Source organism: Varanus komodoensis, unplaced genomic scaffold (genome assembly GCF_004798865.1).
Source record: "Varanus komodoensis strain SLA01 unplaced genomic scaffold, ASM479886v1 scaffold7_1, whole genome shotgun sequence".
Taxonomy (NCBI): Eukaryota; Metazoa; Chordata; class Lepidosauria; order Squamata; family Varanidae; genus Varanus; species Varanus komodoensis.
Window position 1 is genome coordinate 10830196 of NW_025336479.1, and position 18491 is coordinate 10848686.

Here is an 18491-nt window from a genome sequence, read left to right on the forward strand (position 1 = left end):
AAAAAAAAAGAAACCAAAGAATGAGTGACAGTTTGTTCAAAACACCATTTTGGCAGTGGCATGAGGGTGGTCATGAGCAAGATTGCAAAAAAGTGGAGCAGGCATTTTTGCTGTTTTTGCAAAGGATTCCATAGCTGTAGACCCACAGTGAAGTCATTGTGCCAGATTCAGGCAACACAACATCCCGTCATGGACAAGACAAGCCATGATTCCCGCGCTGGCTTGTTTGTGAACAGTGAGCCAATTTGCAGAAACCATCTTGGTTTGGGTGCGCTGATAATTCACCATGGGCATTTACCCGTGGTAAGTGATAATGGTTGTGTGAAACAGGTTTCCTTGTCCTTCTCACCAGGTATCTCCTCACTTTCTCAGTCCCACTGGTATCTTTGTAGTCTGTCCATCATGAGTCAGCCGTCTCCATGTGCCCTGGTCAGGGGCTGCCCTCTCAATACCATGGTGCTTCTAAGCCCAGCAGTCCCAGTCCCAGTCCCAGCCTCCCCATGCACCCTGTGTCACTTTACTTATTTAAAATATTTTTGGCTGCCTTTCACCAAACCTTCTTCTTTGTGGTCTCTGTGCAATCACACTTGGGGGCTTTGCCGCAGAGCACCCTTTCTCACCTAAGCAGGTACCGACAAGATCTGCCAAGTCAGCTTATTCATGAACCAACGTCACTGTTTTTGTTTTTTTCCTCCTGCCTTCTCTTGGGTAGTTTTGCCTACTGATTTGTATTTTCACTGTTAACCCCGTGTCTCTCGGATATAATATCCAGCAGTACCTTCACATTAGTATCCTCTTCCTTGGTGGTATTTATGAGTGATTTCCCTGATGCTGCTCAATGGATGCAGAGAACAGGCCCTGGTTTTAATGGTGCTTCTGGTCTTGGGCAGGAGTCGTGAAGAGGAGGACGCTATGGAGCAAGCTCGCCGAGTTCACGAAGAAGTCCGGCGGCGCCAGGAGCAGCAGCAGCAGCAGCAGCCACAGCATCATCAGCCGCCACCACAGCCACCGCCGCCACAGCAGCAGCCGCCACAGCCACCCGTGTCAGCCACAGCCTCTGCTCCCCAGGCACAGAGCTCTCAACCACAGGCTTCTCAGTCTGTGCTGGACCAACAGAGAGAAATGCTCAGAAAACGAGAGCAGGAGCGAAGGCGCAGGGAGGCAGTAAGTGAGGGAGAGCTGTGCTATCCGGGGTTGGATGAGACACTATTTGGAGAGCAAGCAAAACACTTGCAGGCTCACTTTGTGGTGGAATGTTGCGTTTATTCGCTGTCTGCCAGGAATTTTCAGGCTTTTTCAGTGTGAGCCCAAGAAACTTTTTTCCTGAATAAAGTAAGGACTGTGCAGCAAATCAGTAATAAGATTTATTTGTATAGTAAATCTAGATCGCTTAACATTGTGGAAAGAGAAGGTAATTTTTTAGCCAAAGAAGAACCATTGTGAACCAAGACAGAGAGCACTGAGGTAGCCCTCCAAAATCCAGGTGTAAAGAACATGATCTTTAAAAGTGTGCCATTTTTTTCTTCACTTTCTGACCTTTTCTCCTCTGAATTTCTACCTTTTTCCTTTCCCACCATTTTCTTACTAATCTCCTTTTAATAGTTCCTTGGAGCTGGATGCCCATGGGATGTCTGCAGGCTTACACTTGCCACTCAGTCACTGAAGTTTAACCCAATCAGTGCATAAAAACATTGACCCTCAAACATGAACATTTCTTTTCCCCACTTTCTCTTTCATACTCAACCAGCTGTTCACAATCACAGACTTCTTGTAAGTACAATCACATGCTCCTCCTCTCTCCTACATCCCTCAGTCTCTCTCCCTTTTCTCTCCAATATATGCACAGTCTAAGTATCACAAGTGTCTGATATCTTCTGCCACCTTATTCTTTACTGGTCAGTTTGTAATGCAGCAAGTGTTTTGTTTTGTTGCGTAGCTCAAGTGTGTATAGCACAGAAAAGAATGTTGCTACCTGCTTGCCTCCCATTCCCTGGTATGATGTCCTCAGCACACCCCCAGCACAACTGTGCTAGTCCCAGGGATCTTAGAGCTGAGAGTTCTGCCTTTGTGGGAGGGACATGTCGCTGGCCAGGAATGGGGAGTGCAGCGGAAAGCTCTGTCTGACCACCCTACGGAAGTAGCAAGCTATGATGACTGTTGTATTCCTTTCTCTTCTTCTCTCCAGATGGCAGCTACCATTGACATGAATTTCCAGAGTGATCTGTTGGCAATATTTGAAGAGAATCTTTTCTAATAGTGCACCTGGGTTTCTTCGCCTGACTCCTTAATTTCCCGGCAAATCTTTGACTCTCCATAGTGTTGTTGGCGGCTGGGAGGAGAGCATTCCTGCAGCCTTTCTGCATGTGTGACAGTTGCGGCCTCAGAAGGATCAGCAGAGCCTGCCTTACGATTTGACTTTCTTCCCCACCCGCCACCCCTGCCTCACTAAAGAAAGAGAGACCAAGTCAAGCCAACTCTGTACTAGGTTTGAGTCGGTGGATGTGCAGCTGCTGGGAAGGGTGCCCCCTGATCACTTGATATTCTCTATGCCAAACTTACTTGCAGTATATCCAGGACTTTATGCTGTTCACCCTTTTTCTATTCAAAAGAGTTCTGAGATACAGAATGTCTTTGACTCGGCAATGCTGTGTGCTGGCAGCACAAGACGCTCTGCATTGAGAGGTTATGTACAGGAAGAGACCCTGCCCGGGCTTCATCAGGGAAGACACACAAGCTGTTCTGGGTCCTTTCGTCACTGGCTTTGCCTTTAACTAAACTTCCCACAAGCCTTTAGCTGGGAGCCATTCTCTGTAAGTGTTCGCTTGTGAAAAAGGGAATAATTTAGTGGAGGTGTCAAGTGTAATTGGCCATTTGAGTGAGGTTTTGTTTTAGCATTGTGTGGAGATCCAGGAATCTGAGCTAGACTACCAACCAAAGTCAGTTTCTTTCAATCTGTTTATTTTCCTCCAGGCAGTTGCCTCTGCTCAACTCTTGACTGGGTATTCTTGTCTCTTCATTACAGAGTGGAGTGGAGTGGGGAAAACATTAGCACCAGGGGAAACTCCCACCCTATCAATAGTGTTGGACTATGGCTGTATTGTATAGTGAATATAGTTGGCATATATTTGTTTGAGTTTTACAGGTGAGCTCACCAAACTCTGTAAAGACACTGCTTATATTTTGCTCAGTTCCAGACTTTTAGTCTATATTTTTAACTGTAATACCAGAAAGCGACATTTTGGGTTTTTAAATGTCACGGAGTCTGTTAAAATTAGTTTTTATACAGCAGGGGAGCAGCTCCAGAGGGAGGTGGAGAGTGGCCTTGGATCGGCAGGAAGGAAGACCTGCTCCTGTTTTCAGTTGAGTTCTCTCACACTAGCAGTGACCATTTTCCCAGCACCTTTAGTGTGTTCTTTTCATTTTACTCTTTGAATTGTTCCAAGTTTATGTGCCATAAATACCCACTATACAGTACAATACTGGTGTGTCAGTATTGGCCAATCTCTGGAGTAATTAATTGGTTTTACTTTAATACGGTGAATATGCATTTGGTCTGTACTGATCATGGAATAAACTCATCTCTTTTTTTTTAAAGTTGGTGTCGTACTGACATTTCTTTTAAATCCTGTTTGTGGTAAAACAACTTTAAGGGGGGAAGGTTGCAGAGGACAGCTTGTCCCTCTCATCTCTCTTACTCTAGAGTGAAGGGAGTTCTCAAGCTCCAATTTGCAGGGTTCCCATCTTGCCAGTTTAGGGAAGACTTGCCTGGAAGCATCAGCACTAAAGCAAAAGAACTCCATAGAAACAGTAGGAAGACGAAATAAGCAGTAGCTACAGCCTTGTCAGGAGAGGCTTAAACCGTTTCACACTGTAGCACTAAACCAAAAGTAGGGGAAGGGCACATAGCGATTATTCGCAGTCACTCTTGTTCCCACTGTGGGCAAATCTCAGAGCACGATACCACTTCCATCAGTAAAAATTGGCCCATGTCTGCTGGAATGGGACAGCCAGAGAGAGATTTGTGTCAGTCCTTATGCACCATGCTCCCCCAAGCCTTGACAAGTTCCCTGTTGTCAGTGAAAGGTTTTAAGTATGGCTACCTGAGATGTGCAATATCAGGGACGTTTGGACTGGATGCATCTGATTTCATGAGAATCGAGTGAAAGCAAAGGAAAAAATAGACAGCATTTTACTTTCCTGTACTCTTGGTCCCAACAACTGTTCTAACAGGAATGGGTAGCCATAAAATTGCACAGCTCCACACTTGCAAGTTAGCTCTTGTGTTTCTTCTTCTCTTGGCAACATGAGACTGTTCTGGTATAAATTGTCCTTGGTCTGGGTCATTGGGGTTGGGCTATCCAAGCCCTCCCTGACTAACTGCTGTAGAGGAGGCTGTCACTCTGTGTAAACACCTCTACCCAACCTCACTTCTGCACACGGAAAGCCAAGAACATCCTTATTGTTCCACACAACAAAAAGTTCGGAAAGACACTTCATAGGTTGTTGTCATCTCTTCTCTTCACTCTCATAAGGTTAGAATAATAAAGATGCTGTCTGTCCAACTAGCTGTAGCCGGCCCAATATGGATTAAACTCAACCTTGTGTTAAGAAATAAATATATATATATATATCATGAAGAGGTCAGAGTCCAGAATGACCCAAATATTGTAGCTATTTGTGAAAGGCTACCTCTAGGCCTGGAAAAGACTGCAGGACTCATATGATTATATATAGAGTATTGGGAGGAGTGGGAAACAGAACACCTAGGAAGCCCGCAGTTGCCTGCAATTAGTATTGTCCTCACTTCTTGCAGTCCTCTTCAACATCCCTCTCAGGTCTTCATCAGCAGGTGTTGTAAAGTGGCTTGCTGCACGTTGCCAAGACCAAGCTATAGGCCGCCACTGCAAAATGTGACAAACCTGTTTTCCAATCCCAGTCTAACTCTGGACTTGGCCTTCTGATGGAATTTCTATGCCCTTAATTAGTCAGAGGCACATGGTCACCTACTGGTATCAGTAACTTGGTACAGTAGCCATGTACTGAAGAGGGCAGATTGAATTTAAGGGCCAGTGTTACTTTGGCATTCTTGTTACGAGCCACTGATCTTCATGCTGAATTTTTACCTAAAGGTGCCTTTTAACTCTACATCCTTAGATCTCTGTGCTTTTCTGTGTAGAAGAGCAGATGGTTTGGGTTCTTTGCAGGATTGAAGGGGAGGCAGGGGGAGCAATGATTCCAAAATAATGTCTCTGAAGGGTTTTTGAGAGTCATTTTGCTGAAAGGATGTGCAAGTAGGTGGTGGCCAATCCTGTCTACTACTACTGCTACTACTACGAGTTGTTAAGTAAAATCTTGGCCGTGCTCACCTTCTTCTTCCTGGTCAGTGCCAGTCTTCAGGCAGCCACGGGATGCTTGCACATTATCTCAAAGCCCAGTAAATTTGTATCTGGAGTGGCCTGGATTTGTGGCCAGTAACTGGCTTTAGCTTTAAAATGCAGCAGTGTGGTCTGAAGGAAGTTCCTAAGGACAGCACTCAGACTCCAGTCACTGCATGCTTGGGAACATGTAGCTGTTCTTTTTTGGACCAACAAAAAGGTAGTCACAGTACGCTGGATTGTACACAAAAACTATCTTCCACCCTTTAACTGCTGATGTGTGGACAGTCTTGCTTCAGAATGCATCCATTGTTGGATCTCCAGCTCACAGATTCTTTGAGAAGGCTTCATTGATGAACTTGCCCTTGGTTTTAAATTGTATCCCAGGAACCGTCAGGAAAAAGGGGCTCCTATAACTATGGCTGTGGCTCATGCTTAAGCAGAAAGAACCCCTTCCAGCCCCTTCTCTTCCCTGTGCCACTGGCGCACCTTCTTTACCACGGATTCATTAACTGGCCTTAATCTTCTCTTCTTAGCTCTTGTGCAAATCCTTGACAGGGAAGTAGGAACATTGGCTTCTCCTCTGGACATGTTCTGATCCTTCATTTCCATTGCCAGTCCTTTCTCACAGTATTCCTTGCCCCCATGTCCCCCTTCCCCGCCCCCACCACCCCTTTTACGAAGCACTTTGGATGATCATCTCCCTCCTTTAATTTTAAGCTCAGGGTTTTCGGGGTACTTTTAAGTGCACATCCGCTGTAAGAGTTGATCACACATGAGCTCATCGTAATTGTACATAATAAAACCGCACCATACTGACAGAAATAAAGGCATAACAAATGGAGATGCTGGAACTTCTACCAAGAGAGCACCCTCGGTTGTAAAATTTTAAAAATATATTATTTATATGTATGCAAAGAACAACACCCCCTGTATCTAGTCAGTAGTGAGGTTAGTCCTTTTTTAATGTTTAACCCTCTTTTTCCATTTGACATTTGCCAACCTCGTCAGTAGTTGAGAGTTCCAAGTAGTGGTAGCGTTTTTTAGATTGGTGGCTTACTCAGCTGTCTTGTTCTTCTTTGACTCACTTCTATCTTTTGCAACTTCTCAGAATGTTTACAGGCTTGCACCTATCGGATTTGATTTTTTTAAAAGCTATACTTGGTCATTTTATTTTTACACATTTCTGAATGATGAACATAGAGTGGTATCGTTAGTTGAAGACATGATTCATTTTTTTCTGCCAAAGGTATTTTTTTGCTATTCTTGTGTTTTATTTTCTGTTTTTACAAGATGTTGTGTTTATAATTTGGTTGTCATTCTGACTGAGACATATTTAATTTCCCTTTCTTCCCCCACCCCATGTATGATTTTAACAATTACAGACATTAGATGTAGGAGTCTAGCCTAAATGATGTAATCTTGGTTATTTCTTCTCTCCCTTCTCAAGTCCTGTACAAATGAATAAGAGAAATGTACAATCCCACTGTACTTAATGCACGGAACGCTTGGCAAATAATTATGTCAGTGAATTTGAAACTTGTATTAAACACTTTAGACATTTGTAGAAGGGAATTCATAGAGTTTTCACTTATATACTAAAGGTTTTTTGTGCAGTTCTCATTGCAAAAATAAACATTTGTACTGAATATATGCACTAACTTTTTTCTTTGATTGTTCACTCATGTGCAGGGATGCTTGGCAAAGGTTGTGTTGAATGATGGGTCCCAGCACATCCACCCTTTCCTAAAAGCACCCCCAAAAGAACAGAAACAGTTGTTGCCACAACCAAAGCCATGCTGGGCATTTTCCAAAGATTTCATGACTGCTCCACACCAAATGCTGCCCCAAGGAGCTTATGCCAGGGCCCCACGCCCCTCCAGAGCCTCCCAGGACGGGCACCTTACCTGGTACCATGCGCAGCACCTTCTGCCACTTGGGCCCCTTCAGCTTCCTCTATGCCTCTCCCTCCCATGAAGCAACTTGCCCACAGCAGCAGTCCACTGTTATGCCACTGCTGCCACTTGGTAAGCACACATGCTCGTGCCAGGCCTGCCCAAAGAAACAGGCACCCCAAGTGGGTATAAAACAAAAGTACATTCCAGTATGCTCAAGTTACTCTACAGAAAAGCCCCCCTTGCCCACTGGATGCTATCTTCTTTTAAGACAGGGAAGGGGGAGTGCCAGCCTACGGAATAAAATCAGCCCACCAGGCCTCTGCAGCTGGACCAGGAAGGCTTCTAGTGAGGCCACCAGGCAAACTCAGTTTCCTAGAGAGACATTGCTGTGTTTGGTGCTGGTGTTTGGAGAAGATCAGTAGGAGTAATGGAACACTAAAGGAAGGGATGTTGGTTTAAGTGGAGGTCGTGTTTTAATGACTGCTTTATTATTTTTTTTCCTGTGGGTCGATGGCTTCCCACCCTGACCTAGCAATTACCTTACACCTATAATGCACCGTTGTACGTGTTGGAGTGGCTTAATGTTAGGACTTGCCACCCATTCATCTTGATAATTGTGATAGAACTGTCCATGACTGAAACAAACACGTCTGGTATTTAATGGGCAGGAAGGGTATACCCTGATGCAGGCATGTCCGAGGCTGGATCCAATCAAAAGCCTGTTTATTCAGTAAATGTTGTTAGTCCCAAAGTCGTGTCCGACCCATTGTGACCCCATGGACAACATTCCTCCAGGTCTTCCTGTCCTCCACCATCCCCTGGAGTCCACTCAAGCTCACACCAACTGCCTCAGTGACTCCATCTAACCACATCATTCTCTGCCATCCCTCCTTCTTTTGCCATCTATTGTTCCCAGCATTAGGCTCTTCCCCAGGGAGTCCTTCCTTCTCATTAGGTGGCCAAAGTATTTGAGTTTCATCTTCAATTCAGTAAATAGCCGTAGTTAAAACATAATCACCTGGGAGCAGAAATGCCCCCCACTACAGCTTTGCCTTTGATTTTCCAGCAATCAGCCAAGAAAAACAAGTTAGAAAACCTATTTGGGGATGGGGTTTGATTGGCTGTTCTAGATCAGAGTATGGTGGACTATGTGTATATCAAATGTCAACTTTATCTGAAAGGAATTTTGAGCATTGCAGAGCTCAACTTGAAACCAAGGCAGGTATGTAATATATTTCCTCATGAATTAGAGGTTATTTATAGGATTAAGATAAGATCAGAATTAAGCAAGTGGGCTCCATTTCCTGTTACTCAGTTCAGCAGTGGGAGGAAGTGTATCCTGATCATTTCCATCAACAGACCCTAACCTTCATTTTAAGTATAAAGAAACACAGGCAGGGAGTTCTCCAGATGCCAAGTAGAAAACTTTTAAAGGAACTTTTAACCTCAGCTTTATAAATCTTTTAAAATCTACTTCTATTGCTTCAACAGAATAGACACCAGGTTGGGAAAGGTCAGATCAGGTGCCTCCCTGAGCCAATGAATGCCACCATCCATGGTGAGCTATTTCTAGAAAAGTACACAGCCTATATTCTTCAGAGGTGTAGACTATGAAGGAAATAAACTCAAGTGTGCTTTTAAAGTGGCCCTGATACTGCAAAATATTTCATCCGTTCCACTCCCTTTCAGCAGATTGTATTACTAATTCTTGTCAAGCAGCAGGCACTCTGGGAGGGGGCACTGCTCATTCCTGTTGCCCCTGGCTCTTTCTGCTGAGTTGCTCTAGAGCAGCGGTCCCCAGCCTTTTTGGCACCAGGGACTGGTTTCCTGGAAGACAATTTTTCCATGGATCAGATGGCGGTGGTGGTTTTGGGATGATTCAAGTGCATTACATCTATTGTGCACTTTATTTCTATTATTACATTGTAATATACAATGAAATAATCATACAACTCACTGCCTCATCTCCACCTCAGATCATCAGGCATTAGATTCTCATAAGGAGCGTGCAACCCAGACCCCTTGGATGCGCAGTTTGCAGTCGGATTCGTGCTCTCATAGGAAACACTGGGAAAAATGGATGGGCCCACCCCGCCCCCTCACCTCAATCCGCCTGCTCCCATTGGTCTAAGGCTCAGTCAGTCCACCTTTTTTATTGGAGTGCCTGCCCCTTGCCCAAGCCACATCCACATGTGCCAACCATACTGTTGGTTGAGGGGCAGCTCACATTGTCATCTCACTGGGGAAACAAAGTGTCTGTCAGAGGCACTTTAGCCCATTCGAAAGAGATTGGATTCATTTGGTCAGAGCACTCTTGCCCTGCCTCCTCCTCTTGCCCCGTGGCAGTCCGTGAGTGAAAGGAGCAGAATTGTGGAGGTCATGCCCACAGATGAAGCTTTGCTCGTCCGCTGCTCTCCTCCTGCTGTGCAGCCTGGTTCCTAATCGGCTGTGGACCGGTACCAGTCTGCAGCCCGGGGGTTGGAGACCCCTGCTCTAGAGCACACATGCAGAATCTCTTTCAGCCCGAGGGCCAAATTCCATCTTGGAGAAACTCTGGGAGGGGGCACATTTCAGTGGTGATGGGCCAAAAGCAAATGTGGGTGACCAAAAACCCAAAACATCAGCATATTTTAACTTAAGACTCTTACTGCTGAAAACTAAGTGCTGGGGGAGGTATTTCACAGTTGTGGGGGGGACCTGCAGAAAAAACCACCCAATCATCATGGTCAGCAGAAAGGGGGTGAGGCTTTGGCCTTCTGGATTTGGCCCGAGAGTCTGAGGTTCTGCATCCCTGCCCCAGACGATAGTCCTGCTCCATTCTCATGTACCGCAGTTGGCCCCTTTTCAGCATTCAGCCTGAAAAGAGCCCTCTTGTCCTCTAATAAGTTGTATTAATCAATATTATTCACCATTGGTTTAATTTCTTGTAAACTACCCAGAACCTATGGGAATGGGATGGTATATAAATATTAAGATATAAATAAATCCCATGGCGGAGCAGCCCATAGCCAACCATGGTCTTTTCACAAGGGAAATTAGAACATCAGGGGAAATGCTGCAGTTTACAAAAGGGGTTACTGCAATATTTCAGGAGGTGTTTCCAGATGAAGCTTTTGTTGTGCCAACAACCTTCCCCATTTATGGTGGCAGGCTTCCGTTTGTAACTTTACCGTGTTTCGTCACTAGAGCATCTTTCTTTTTCCACAAAAGCAAAACAAAGAACACCGATGAAGAGATAGCACACTTACACACTGCCTTTTAATAGGTTGCACGGGGAACCCTCTGTCCCGGAAGCAACACCAAAGCCAGACAGCAGAAGTCACGCTGCTGGGAGAGAAACCAGCACCCGCCGGCTTCAAACGACCTCTTCCCACGTGACTCCAGGCACTGGCCTGCGGCAAAGAGCAAACGAGTCTTTTGCCATCAACCTGGCGATGTTCGGAGTTGCTCTCGGGAAAGCAGGTGCCTCGCCCCTCGCTGGAACACGAGGGCTGAAGCAGAAACCATAATCTCACCCGGCTGGTCTCGAACGGAGTCGATTATTCCGTACTCGTGCTCCACTAGTGGCACGCTGTTCGAAGGACAGCACAGGGTGGCAGCCATGAGTGTGGGCTGAGGAACTCAGCCGGCGAACTCTCTTTTGCCAGTGCAAAGCCAAGAGCCATTTATCTACCCGGGTGCGCTCATTCTCCCCGAGCGTCCAGTACTGGGGAGTTTCCTGGGCCTCAAGCATGCGGAGAAGAAAGCGCGGAGAAGATGCTACCCTCCGCCTCCTCTCGCCAGCACGCAGATCCGCAGGAGGGGGGCCCTCCCTCGGACGAGAGCGCCCCCGACCGCTCTGAGCGCTCCCTTCGGCTCAGTCGCGCACGCAACTCCCGAGCAAGCGGCGCGGGAGCAACGAGCGCCCGCCAGACTGCCGGCCGCGACACTTGGTGCCCCTCGCCCCAGGTCCCGTCGCGGCCGCGTCCTCGTCCTCCAGCGCGCCCCTTCGCAGCTGGCGGGGAAGCGGCGGCGCGTCCTCCCCGCCAGAAAGGCGTGGCCGGCCGTGCTCTTTGCTCTGGCCCGGGGAGGGGGCGGAGCCCTGCCAAGGCCGCCGCGAGTCGGGAGGTCCGGCGAGTCGGACAGCGGGAGGCACCCGGTTTTTCCCGCCCCTTCCTATCCACCTATTTATGTTCGGGTCGCTGAAGGCGGACAGATTCTTCCCGAGCCTTTGCTGGATGCGCGACGGCCGCGAGGGGCGGCGCTGGCTTGCTAGATCGGAACAGGCAGAGGCGAGTGGGCTGCACGCCGGCCAGAGGGAGCGTTTGAGGCCAGGTGAGAACTGGGCGGCGAATGGGGGGGGGCGGGGGGGACTAGCCGAAAATCTCCGGCGAGTGGGGGATCCGGGTCCCCTCCGACCACGTTTTGCGAGCGAAATGTTTGGCATGGGCCTTGGCATGGGCCTTTGGCAAGCGAGCGGGCCGCCTCCGGCTCCTGATCTGCTGAGGTGATAGGAGCTCGAGCTTCAGCAGCTTCCTGGAAGGCAACCGAGATGCATAAATAGCCAGCCGCCTTAGGAGCCATCATGCACCTCATAGATCGGGCAGATTTTAAGGTTTGAGAAGCGCACCACCCCTGTCTCCAAGGAAACAGAATTGGTGGCAGATCTGAGCACAGCATTTTGGAAAGGTCACCCCTCAGAACATGTATGGAAAGGCTCAGTAACCTGTGCTCCTGTGGCAGGACTCTGTCTTGTGACGTGCCTGGATCTGTGTCTCCCAACTTCAAGCAGGCACGTGTAGCCTCATGGATGGACACTGTGAATGACTCTGAGCCTGTCTCCCTTTGTGCAGACCTGCCCCGCCCCGCCCCACCTCAGTTATGGCATCCCCAGCTTTTGTGCAGGATTCCCTTCCTTCCACTTTCTAGCCTGGAGGAGCTGTCAGCCTCAAAAGAAAGCATTTGAATCTTCCCGCAGCGGAGGAGGATCTTTGTGGCCTGGCATGAGCTTAGAAACATGGGTGCAGATTCCTGGCTCCTGTGCAGCTGTCACCTCTCTGTGAACCTTGTGGCACTTAGCCACAGGGAGACAAAAATCCTACAGTGTTTGAGAGGTGCCTGGATAGCGGCAGGCTGAAGTGCGCGTGGGTTGCTGTGTGGCTGGTGTGTGTGTGGGTAGAAGCTGGGTGATTCCTCGTAAGCCCAGCACGCCTGAAAAGAACATGCTTCCATTGCAGGCTTGAAAGAGAACGGGACAGGATGGTGTCTCTCTATCGCTCCTTGCTGGTCCCCACTCGCCTGGTGCTGAAGGTCTCCGATGCTCTAACTTGGCTGGTCGTGTACAGCGTCGCTTGCCTTGCTGCAGTTCGCTACAGCTGCTGGGCGCTCTGGTTGGTGCTGAGGAAGGGCCCCAGCCAGGTGTTCCGCAGGAGGCAGCGGTACACACCTCCAAGCTGCCTCACAGATTCTAGTTATGGGGAGCAACGATTTCTGACACTCAAGGTGAGCACGCTCAAGTACAGGGAAAGCCCCTCCGACACCCTCCTGGTTAGTGGCTCACAGGCAACGACCGAAATCAGAAGGGAAGGCAAGACCATGGGCTCCACTCTCATGTGTTGCTGGTATATTTGAAAGGTTGGGAGGAACAGAGGCAGCTACCCAGGAGCAGGTCACACGTTTAGTCCATCTAGGCTGCTGTTGTGGCTTGCCAGGAAATCAGGTGGGGGTCTTTCACACAGTACCTGCCACAGGGTCCTTCTAAAATTTAAATCTAAAATTAAAATTTAGAATCTAAATGGAGATACCTGTGACTGAAGCTGAGACATTGTTGTCAATATGCACTGTACTGATGCTTGCGCCACTTCCTGCATTTCGAAAATATGCCAGAGGGCTTCTGCATGCCAAGCATATTCTCTGTCACTGAGTTCTGATCCCTCTCCCAGGGAGAGGTGCCTTGAATTGCTTGCACATAATGATTGTATTCTTCTGCCTTTGGGGCCTCAAGAAGTCTGGGCTGCGTCTCCACTATGTTCAGGCTGGCCAGGAAGGGGCACGGCTGATGCTCCTCTTGCACGGATATCCCCAGAACTGGTAAGCTTGGCTTTGGCATGTGGAAGTCTGAAGGGTGGGTTGAGCTGATGCCTGTGTACTCATGCAGCCAGTGTCAAGACACAGTCTATCTGTTGTCTAGTGTGGCAGCAGACTGTTCTGGGGGCAGGTATATTGCAAAGCCTGGAGTAGGTTTAGCTCCCCAAAGGAAAGGAGCTGGAGGTGGTGAGGATACTCACCTGCATGGTATTTGGCTCCTATGATCCATGGTGAATGATTCTGATGCCTTCCTCATTAAACCATAATTATATACATAGTATCCATTTAGTTTCGGTCATCTGTTCAGTGGAACACAAAAGCAGTGTGGCTCCATACCAGAAGAATAACCATATTAGTGAAGGAAGGACAAATGTGGGGAGAGGTCAGATTAAATCAAGGAGATGTTTGGTGAGAGATTCTTGATATTGAAGAGTGAAGGGAAAAGGGGCAAACAGACTCAAATGCCCTGAACATTTGCTATCAGGGAAGCCCTTCACTGTACTTTAACTTCCTTCTTCATGTAATAAACCAGGTTTACATGGCGCCATCAACTGAAGGAGTTTAAGAAAGCATTTAAGGTTGTGGCACTTGATTTGCGAGGCTATGGTTTTTCTGATGCTCCAGAAGGCTGTAGGAAGTATAAGAGAGATTTGCTGGTTGAAGATATACGAGGGGTTGTTGAAGCCCTCGGCGCCACTGAGCAGGCTGGTGAGTAGTTATCTCGGGAGACGAGCCCAGTGGCAGTCATACTGGGGCTTGGTAGTTACTAAGGCCTCTTGGTCTTGTTAATGTTTCAAAAGCATTGGATGGGTCCTGAGTGGGACTCTGTGAGCACGCCAGTGTATAAGTTTGGGAAATGGTCTAGCAGACGGGCAGGTGCAGGTCTACGTTTTCTTTGTTCTGCTAATTGCCTTTTTTGTTCATAGGGCCTGCTAAGTGCATCCTGGGAGGCCATGACTGGGGTGGCGTGATTGCCTCAGAATTTGCTGCTACTTACCCCAACATGGTGGAGAAGCTGATGCTCCTGAACACTGCCCCAGCACATGTCTTGCTAGGTATGGTTAAGGCACTCCTGCGCTCCCAGTGGTGGTGTCCGATTGTTGGCACCCTTTGGCTCCCAGTAGAATTGGGGAAGGGAGGGAAGAGCTCGACCGCTGGGTGCTCCCGGTCAGCAGTTGTTGGCCACTGAGGGTCTTGAGCCAAAGCTGGCTATTGCGTTTCCACTGCAGCTCTTTTTGGGGAAGCAGCTTTTCTGCCCTGGCCAGGTACCTGGTCCCAGCACCAAAGCACAACGTGACTGGGAGGGCAGCATCGAGAGGGTTGCTCACATCTGCTTGTTTTTGGCAGCTGACTCAGATATGAGGGGACAACCATAATGGAGACTTTCCTCCTCTTGCTTTTGAATATTTTTTTTTAAACACTAAGCTTTTTTCCTATACTTTCATCATAAATTTATGTTCCCAGAGTGGCTAACAAGGTAGAAAATCTCACTTTGATTATGGTGGGAAAACAATCATTCTATACACAGCAAACTAAAAGGGGAAAGAGCAACAATCCATTCAAGTAAGAAAATAAAGGAAGCAAACTAAAAAAGCCAGAATCCATTGATACCAGTGGGCATAACACTGCACATATCTATCTACTCAGAAGCAGGTCCCAGTGACTTTCAATGGGACTTTCACTCAAGTAAGTAGAACTTACTTAGAACTCAGCATTCTAAGCTGTGAATGCTAACATTATCAGCCCTTTAAAATCCTGGACAAAGGAAAATGCATTTGCCTTGTGCCTAAAGTGGCAGTGGGCAACTTGAGCTGTCCGGATGTTTCTGCCCACAGCTCCCATCATCCCTCGTCATTGGCTCTGCTGGCCAGGGTTGTTGGGAGGTGCAGACCAAAGCATACAGAAGACCAGAAGTTGCCCATTACTGGCTTGATTAGATTCAAGGGCTCCAGGCCGTCCCAGATGACTTTAATGTGATATGTAATGGCTCTTAGAGCAATGCCAGTTTGTCACAACCTCTTTTCCCTTCCACTGGACAGAATATTTCCTTCAGCATCCAATGCAGATGCTACGATCCTCCTACATTTTCCTGTTCCAGTTCCCAGTGCTGCCAGAGTTCCTGCTGTCCTTGAATGACTTCCATGTAAGTGGGGCAAAGGTTGCAGAGTGAGCCTGCCCTTTCCTGGCCGGCCTCACTGGGAGTGGAAGCCACTATGGATATGCCCCTTTTGGGGGTGGGTGGAAGGAGGGGACGTCCCTCTGCTAAGCACAGTTTTCCGATTTGCCCTGTGGGGACAGTCTGTTCCCTTCCCTGAAACCAGAGCTACAAAGCTTGGCAGCATGTCTGTATGCCATGTCACAACCTGCCAGTCTGGGTTAAAGGCCAAGTTCAGATTCAGTGAGTTCTCTCTCTCATTGTTTAGCTAACTCCATTGTTGTGTTTCTGTTATACAGTTTGTACAGTTATTATGAATAGCCTTTGGCTGGCAAATAAAAGACCAGGACCAGATCCTGGATACAGGATTATGAGCTGAGTGCTCTACATTTGTTAGGCAGTTGAAAATCTTCTCTATTTTGGGCTTCTGAATTTGGGGAAGTCACAGGTGTGAGGGATTGGTGCTAAACAAGGTGAGATGCTGCGTCATTGAGAAATGACATTCTTGGATGGGGGTGTGGGAGCTATAATTGCTGTACCAAGCTTTGAGAAGAGGGAGGGATTTCCATGGCAAATGAGGTGTATTCTTCAACTGTTTTGATGCTGCCGGGAACTCTTGGTGCACCACTGCAGATGTTTTGAGCAATATTTCCCAGCATCCCTGAGCATAAACCATGCTAGCTGGGGCTGAAGGGACCTGAAAGGCACAGCATCTGGAAGGCACCATATGGGGAAAGACTGCTCAGGTGGCAGGAGAGATGGTATTACAGAGGACATCCACATGGTGCTGTGTCCTGCCCTACAGATAATAAAGAATTCCATGACCAGCAAAGAAACAGGAATCCAGAATCCAGCACACTATCTCACGGAGGACGAGTTGGAGGCTTATCTGTACAGCCTTGCAAAGCCTGGTGGCTTGACACCACCCTTGAATTACTATAGGAACATCTTCCGGTGAGAACTCAGCCTTCCCCACTCTCGTTCTGGGTGATGGTGCCTGCTGTCTTTTCTTCTGACTGGGTAGCAGAATTGGGCTATTGCCACATTCAGCTGTTTGCCATAGCGGTGGGGCAGGACTGCTCAAAGATGGTGACCTTCTGAGCCTGGGTTTTTGAGAGGGTTGGATTAGATGATTGTGGGAGCAGAGCACTCTTCCTCCCTTGATATGTTCATGTATGGAAGAGAGAAATCCCATGGCTATTCCAAAAGGGATTCCAAAAAATCGTAGTTCTTCATGAAATGGGGCCATACTGGGGAGTAGAAAGCAGGCTGAGGTGTGGGCTTGTTCCCGTTCCAGATCCCTCAGATTCCTCCTGTGCTTTTGGGCAGAAGACCCCTGGGGGGGTGGAGTGGGAGGCTGGCCTGGCTTGGATATGTTGGGAAAGTGGGGAGCTGTTGGATGCCCAGTGCCTACTTCATGTGCGCACGTGTGTGTGTGTGTCTATGCAGCTGGGTTCCTCTGCACAAGGATATACTGATGCCCACCCTGGTGATCTGGGGGGAGAAGGACACATTCCTGGAGAAGGGCATGATCCAAACTTTGATGCAGAACATACGGAAGAGCATCCAGGTGCACCTTCTGCCTGAAGCTAGCCACTTTGTTGCTGAGGATGAACCTGAAAAAGTCAATCAATTTATCTGGAATTTCCTCCTGGGAAGAGAATGTGAAGGAAAGACGGAGTAACTGTTTGGTGTGCTAAAGCCCTCCCTGCAACAGCAGCAGCTTGGATTAACTCTGGAGAGTGTGGCCTTCCCTGTCTTGTTTGGGATATTTCTGCAGCTGCTTGCATTCCAAGCCTCGTATAACATGGGCTTGCAGTAAAAACAGTCAACAGTTTAGAGCACCTGGTGTGGGACTCCCGTGTGGCCATAAACTGCAAGGTGTCGTGTCCGGCCAAAGACCCTACGCCTCGCTTCCCCGGTGGCATCGGCCATCGAGACCCATGGCAGGGCCATGGGTCTGTATCCTGTATTCCTGTGTGTGCCTTGGCATAGGCAGATGGCGCTGAGCCCCATGTCCACCGTTCCTTCCTCGCATTCGTGTTTGCTGGCTTCTTGGGGCCTTGGCAAATTGCATGATATGATCTATAAAAGGCGGGGGAGGAGCTGCTGCTTTTGATCATGTTTAAATCATTACAAGATATGTAATGATTATTATGAGCTATTAACATACCAGGAGGAAGTTCCCTCCTAATACTGCATGTACCTGGAAGCGTGACTGTACCTACAAAAATCCTGCTCCTGCCTGGAGCAGAGCGAATGAATTCTTCCGAGGAGAGGAGAGGGGGCCAGGATTGCCCTCGTTGCGGGCAGGTTGTCCTGTGTGTGTGGTGGGCTGAAGCAAAGCAGTGTGCCACTCATGCAGGAATGCCTCCTAGCAGAACCTCACTTCCTTCAGGAAAGTCAGTTGGCGTTGGGGAAGAATTGTTGCACATTCTTAGCACTAGGAGAAGACTGGCTGGGGGCAGTGTTGCTAAAAGGGGAAAGATGCAATAAATCAGGGCCTGAAGATGGGGTGCCTTTTTTTTTTTAGGGTGGCAGGCATATTTTTTACTCGTCTATAGCTGGTGGCTTACATATCTCTGATTTAAGTAAACTTGCCTTCTCACTCATGGCTCAGATCTGTTGTGCTTTCAGAATTCCACAAGGGGGAGACGTTGCAGCACTTTCCTGCTCGGGCCTCGCTATACATAAAAGTGTGTTCTGGTCTATCAGACACTGTCTTCCCCCAACCTGGTGCCCTCGAGATGTGTGGGGCTACAACTCCCGCCATGCCTGCCCTGCTTGGATTTGCAGCCTATGACATCTGAAGGGCTTAAAAGAAGCACCACACTAAAAAGCAAGAAAGGGGGAGGAAAAAGGTTCTGAATTCAAGATGATTTGAACTACTCTTGAAAATCCAACTTTGAGCTTTTGGGGGCAGATTATTTTCTCCCAGAACACTTCCATATAAAAAGTGGTACTCTGTATCTAAAACAGTTCAAAGACTGGCTAAGC

The 18491-nt window shown here is 47.9% G+C and overlaps 2 protein-coding genes across 2 annotated transcripts in view; both read left to right on the plus strand.

Moving 5' to 3' along the window:
- The window catches only part of BRD4 (bromodomain containing 4), a 110261-nt gene extending 106667 nt beyond the window's left edge, over positions 1-3594 (plus strand). Inside the window, exons 18-19 of the mRNA XM_044454086.1 lie at positions 818-1164; positions 2186-3594. Of these exons, the coding sequence (XP_044310021.1) occupies positions 818-1164; positions 2186-2254 (416 nt within the window). The 3' untranslated portion in view covers positions 2255-3594. The remainder of the gene's footprint in view (positions 1-817; positions 1165-2185) is intronic.
- Positions 3595-11381: 7787 nt separating this feature from the next.
- On the plus strand, positions 11382-18102 carry EPHX3 (epoxide hydrolase 3). Its single transcript, XM_044453943.1, has 8 exons — positions 11382-11587; positions 12490-12754; positions 13257-13342; positions 13872-14047; positions 14266-14394; positions 15379-15482; positions 16300-16448; positions 16944-18102. The coding sequence occupies exons 2-8, from the start codon at positions 12512-12514 to the stop codon at positions 17176-17178; spliced, it is 1122 nt and encodes a 373-aa protein (XP_044309878.1). The 5' UTR covers positions 11382-11587; positions 12490-12511; the 3' UTR covers positions 17179-18102.
- Positions 18103-18491: the final 389 nt, after the last annotated feature.

Coding starts and splice junctions, on each gene's coding strand:
- EPHX3 (XM_044453943.1), top strand. CDS start 12,512: ATGGTGTCTCTCTATCGCTCCTTGCTGGTCCCCACTCGCCTGGTGCTG. Junction 12,755..13,256: donor AACGATTTCTGACACTCAAG/GTGAGCACGCTC, acceptor TGGGGCCTCAAG/AAGTCTGGGCTGCGTCTCCA. Junction 14,395..15,378: donor CCCAGCACATGTCTTGCTAG/GTATGGTTAAGG, acceptor TCCACTGGACAG/AATATTTCCTTCAGCATCCA.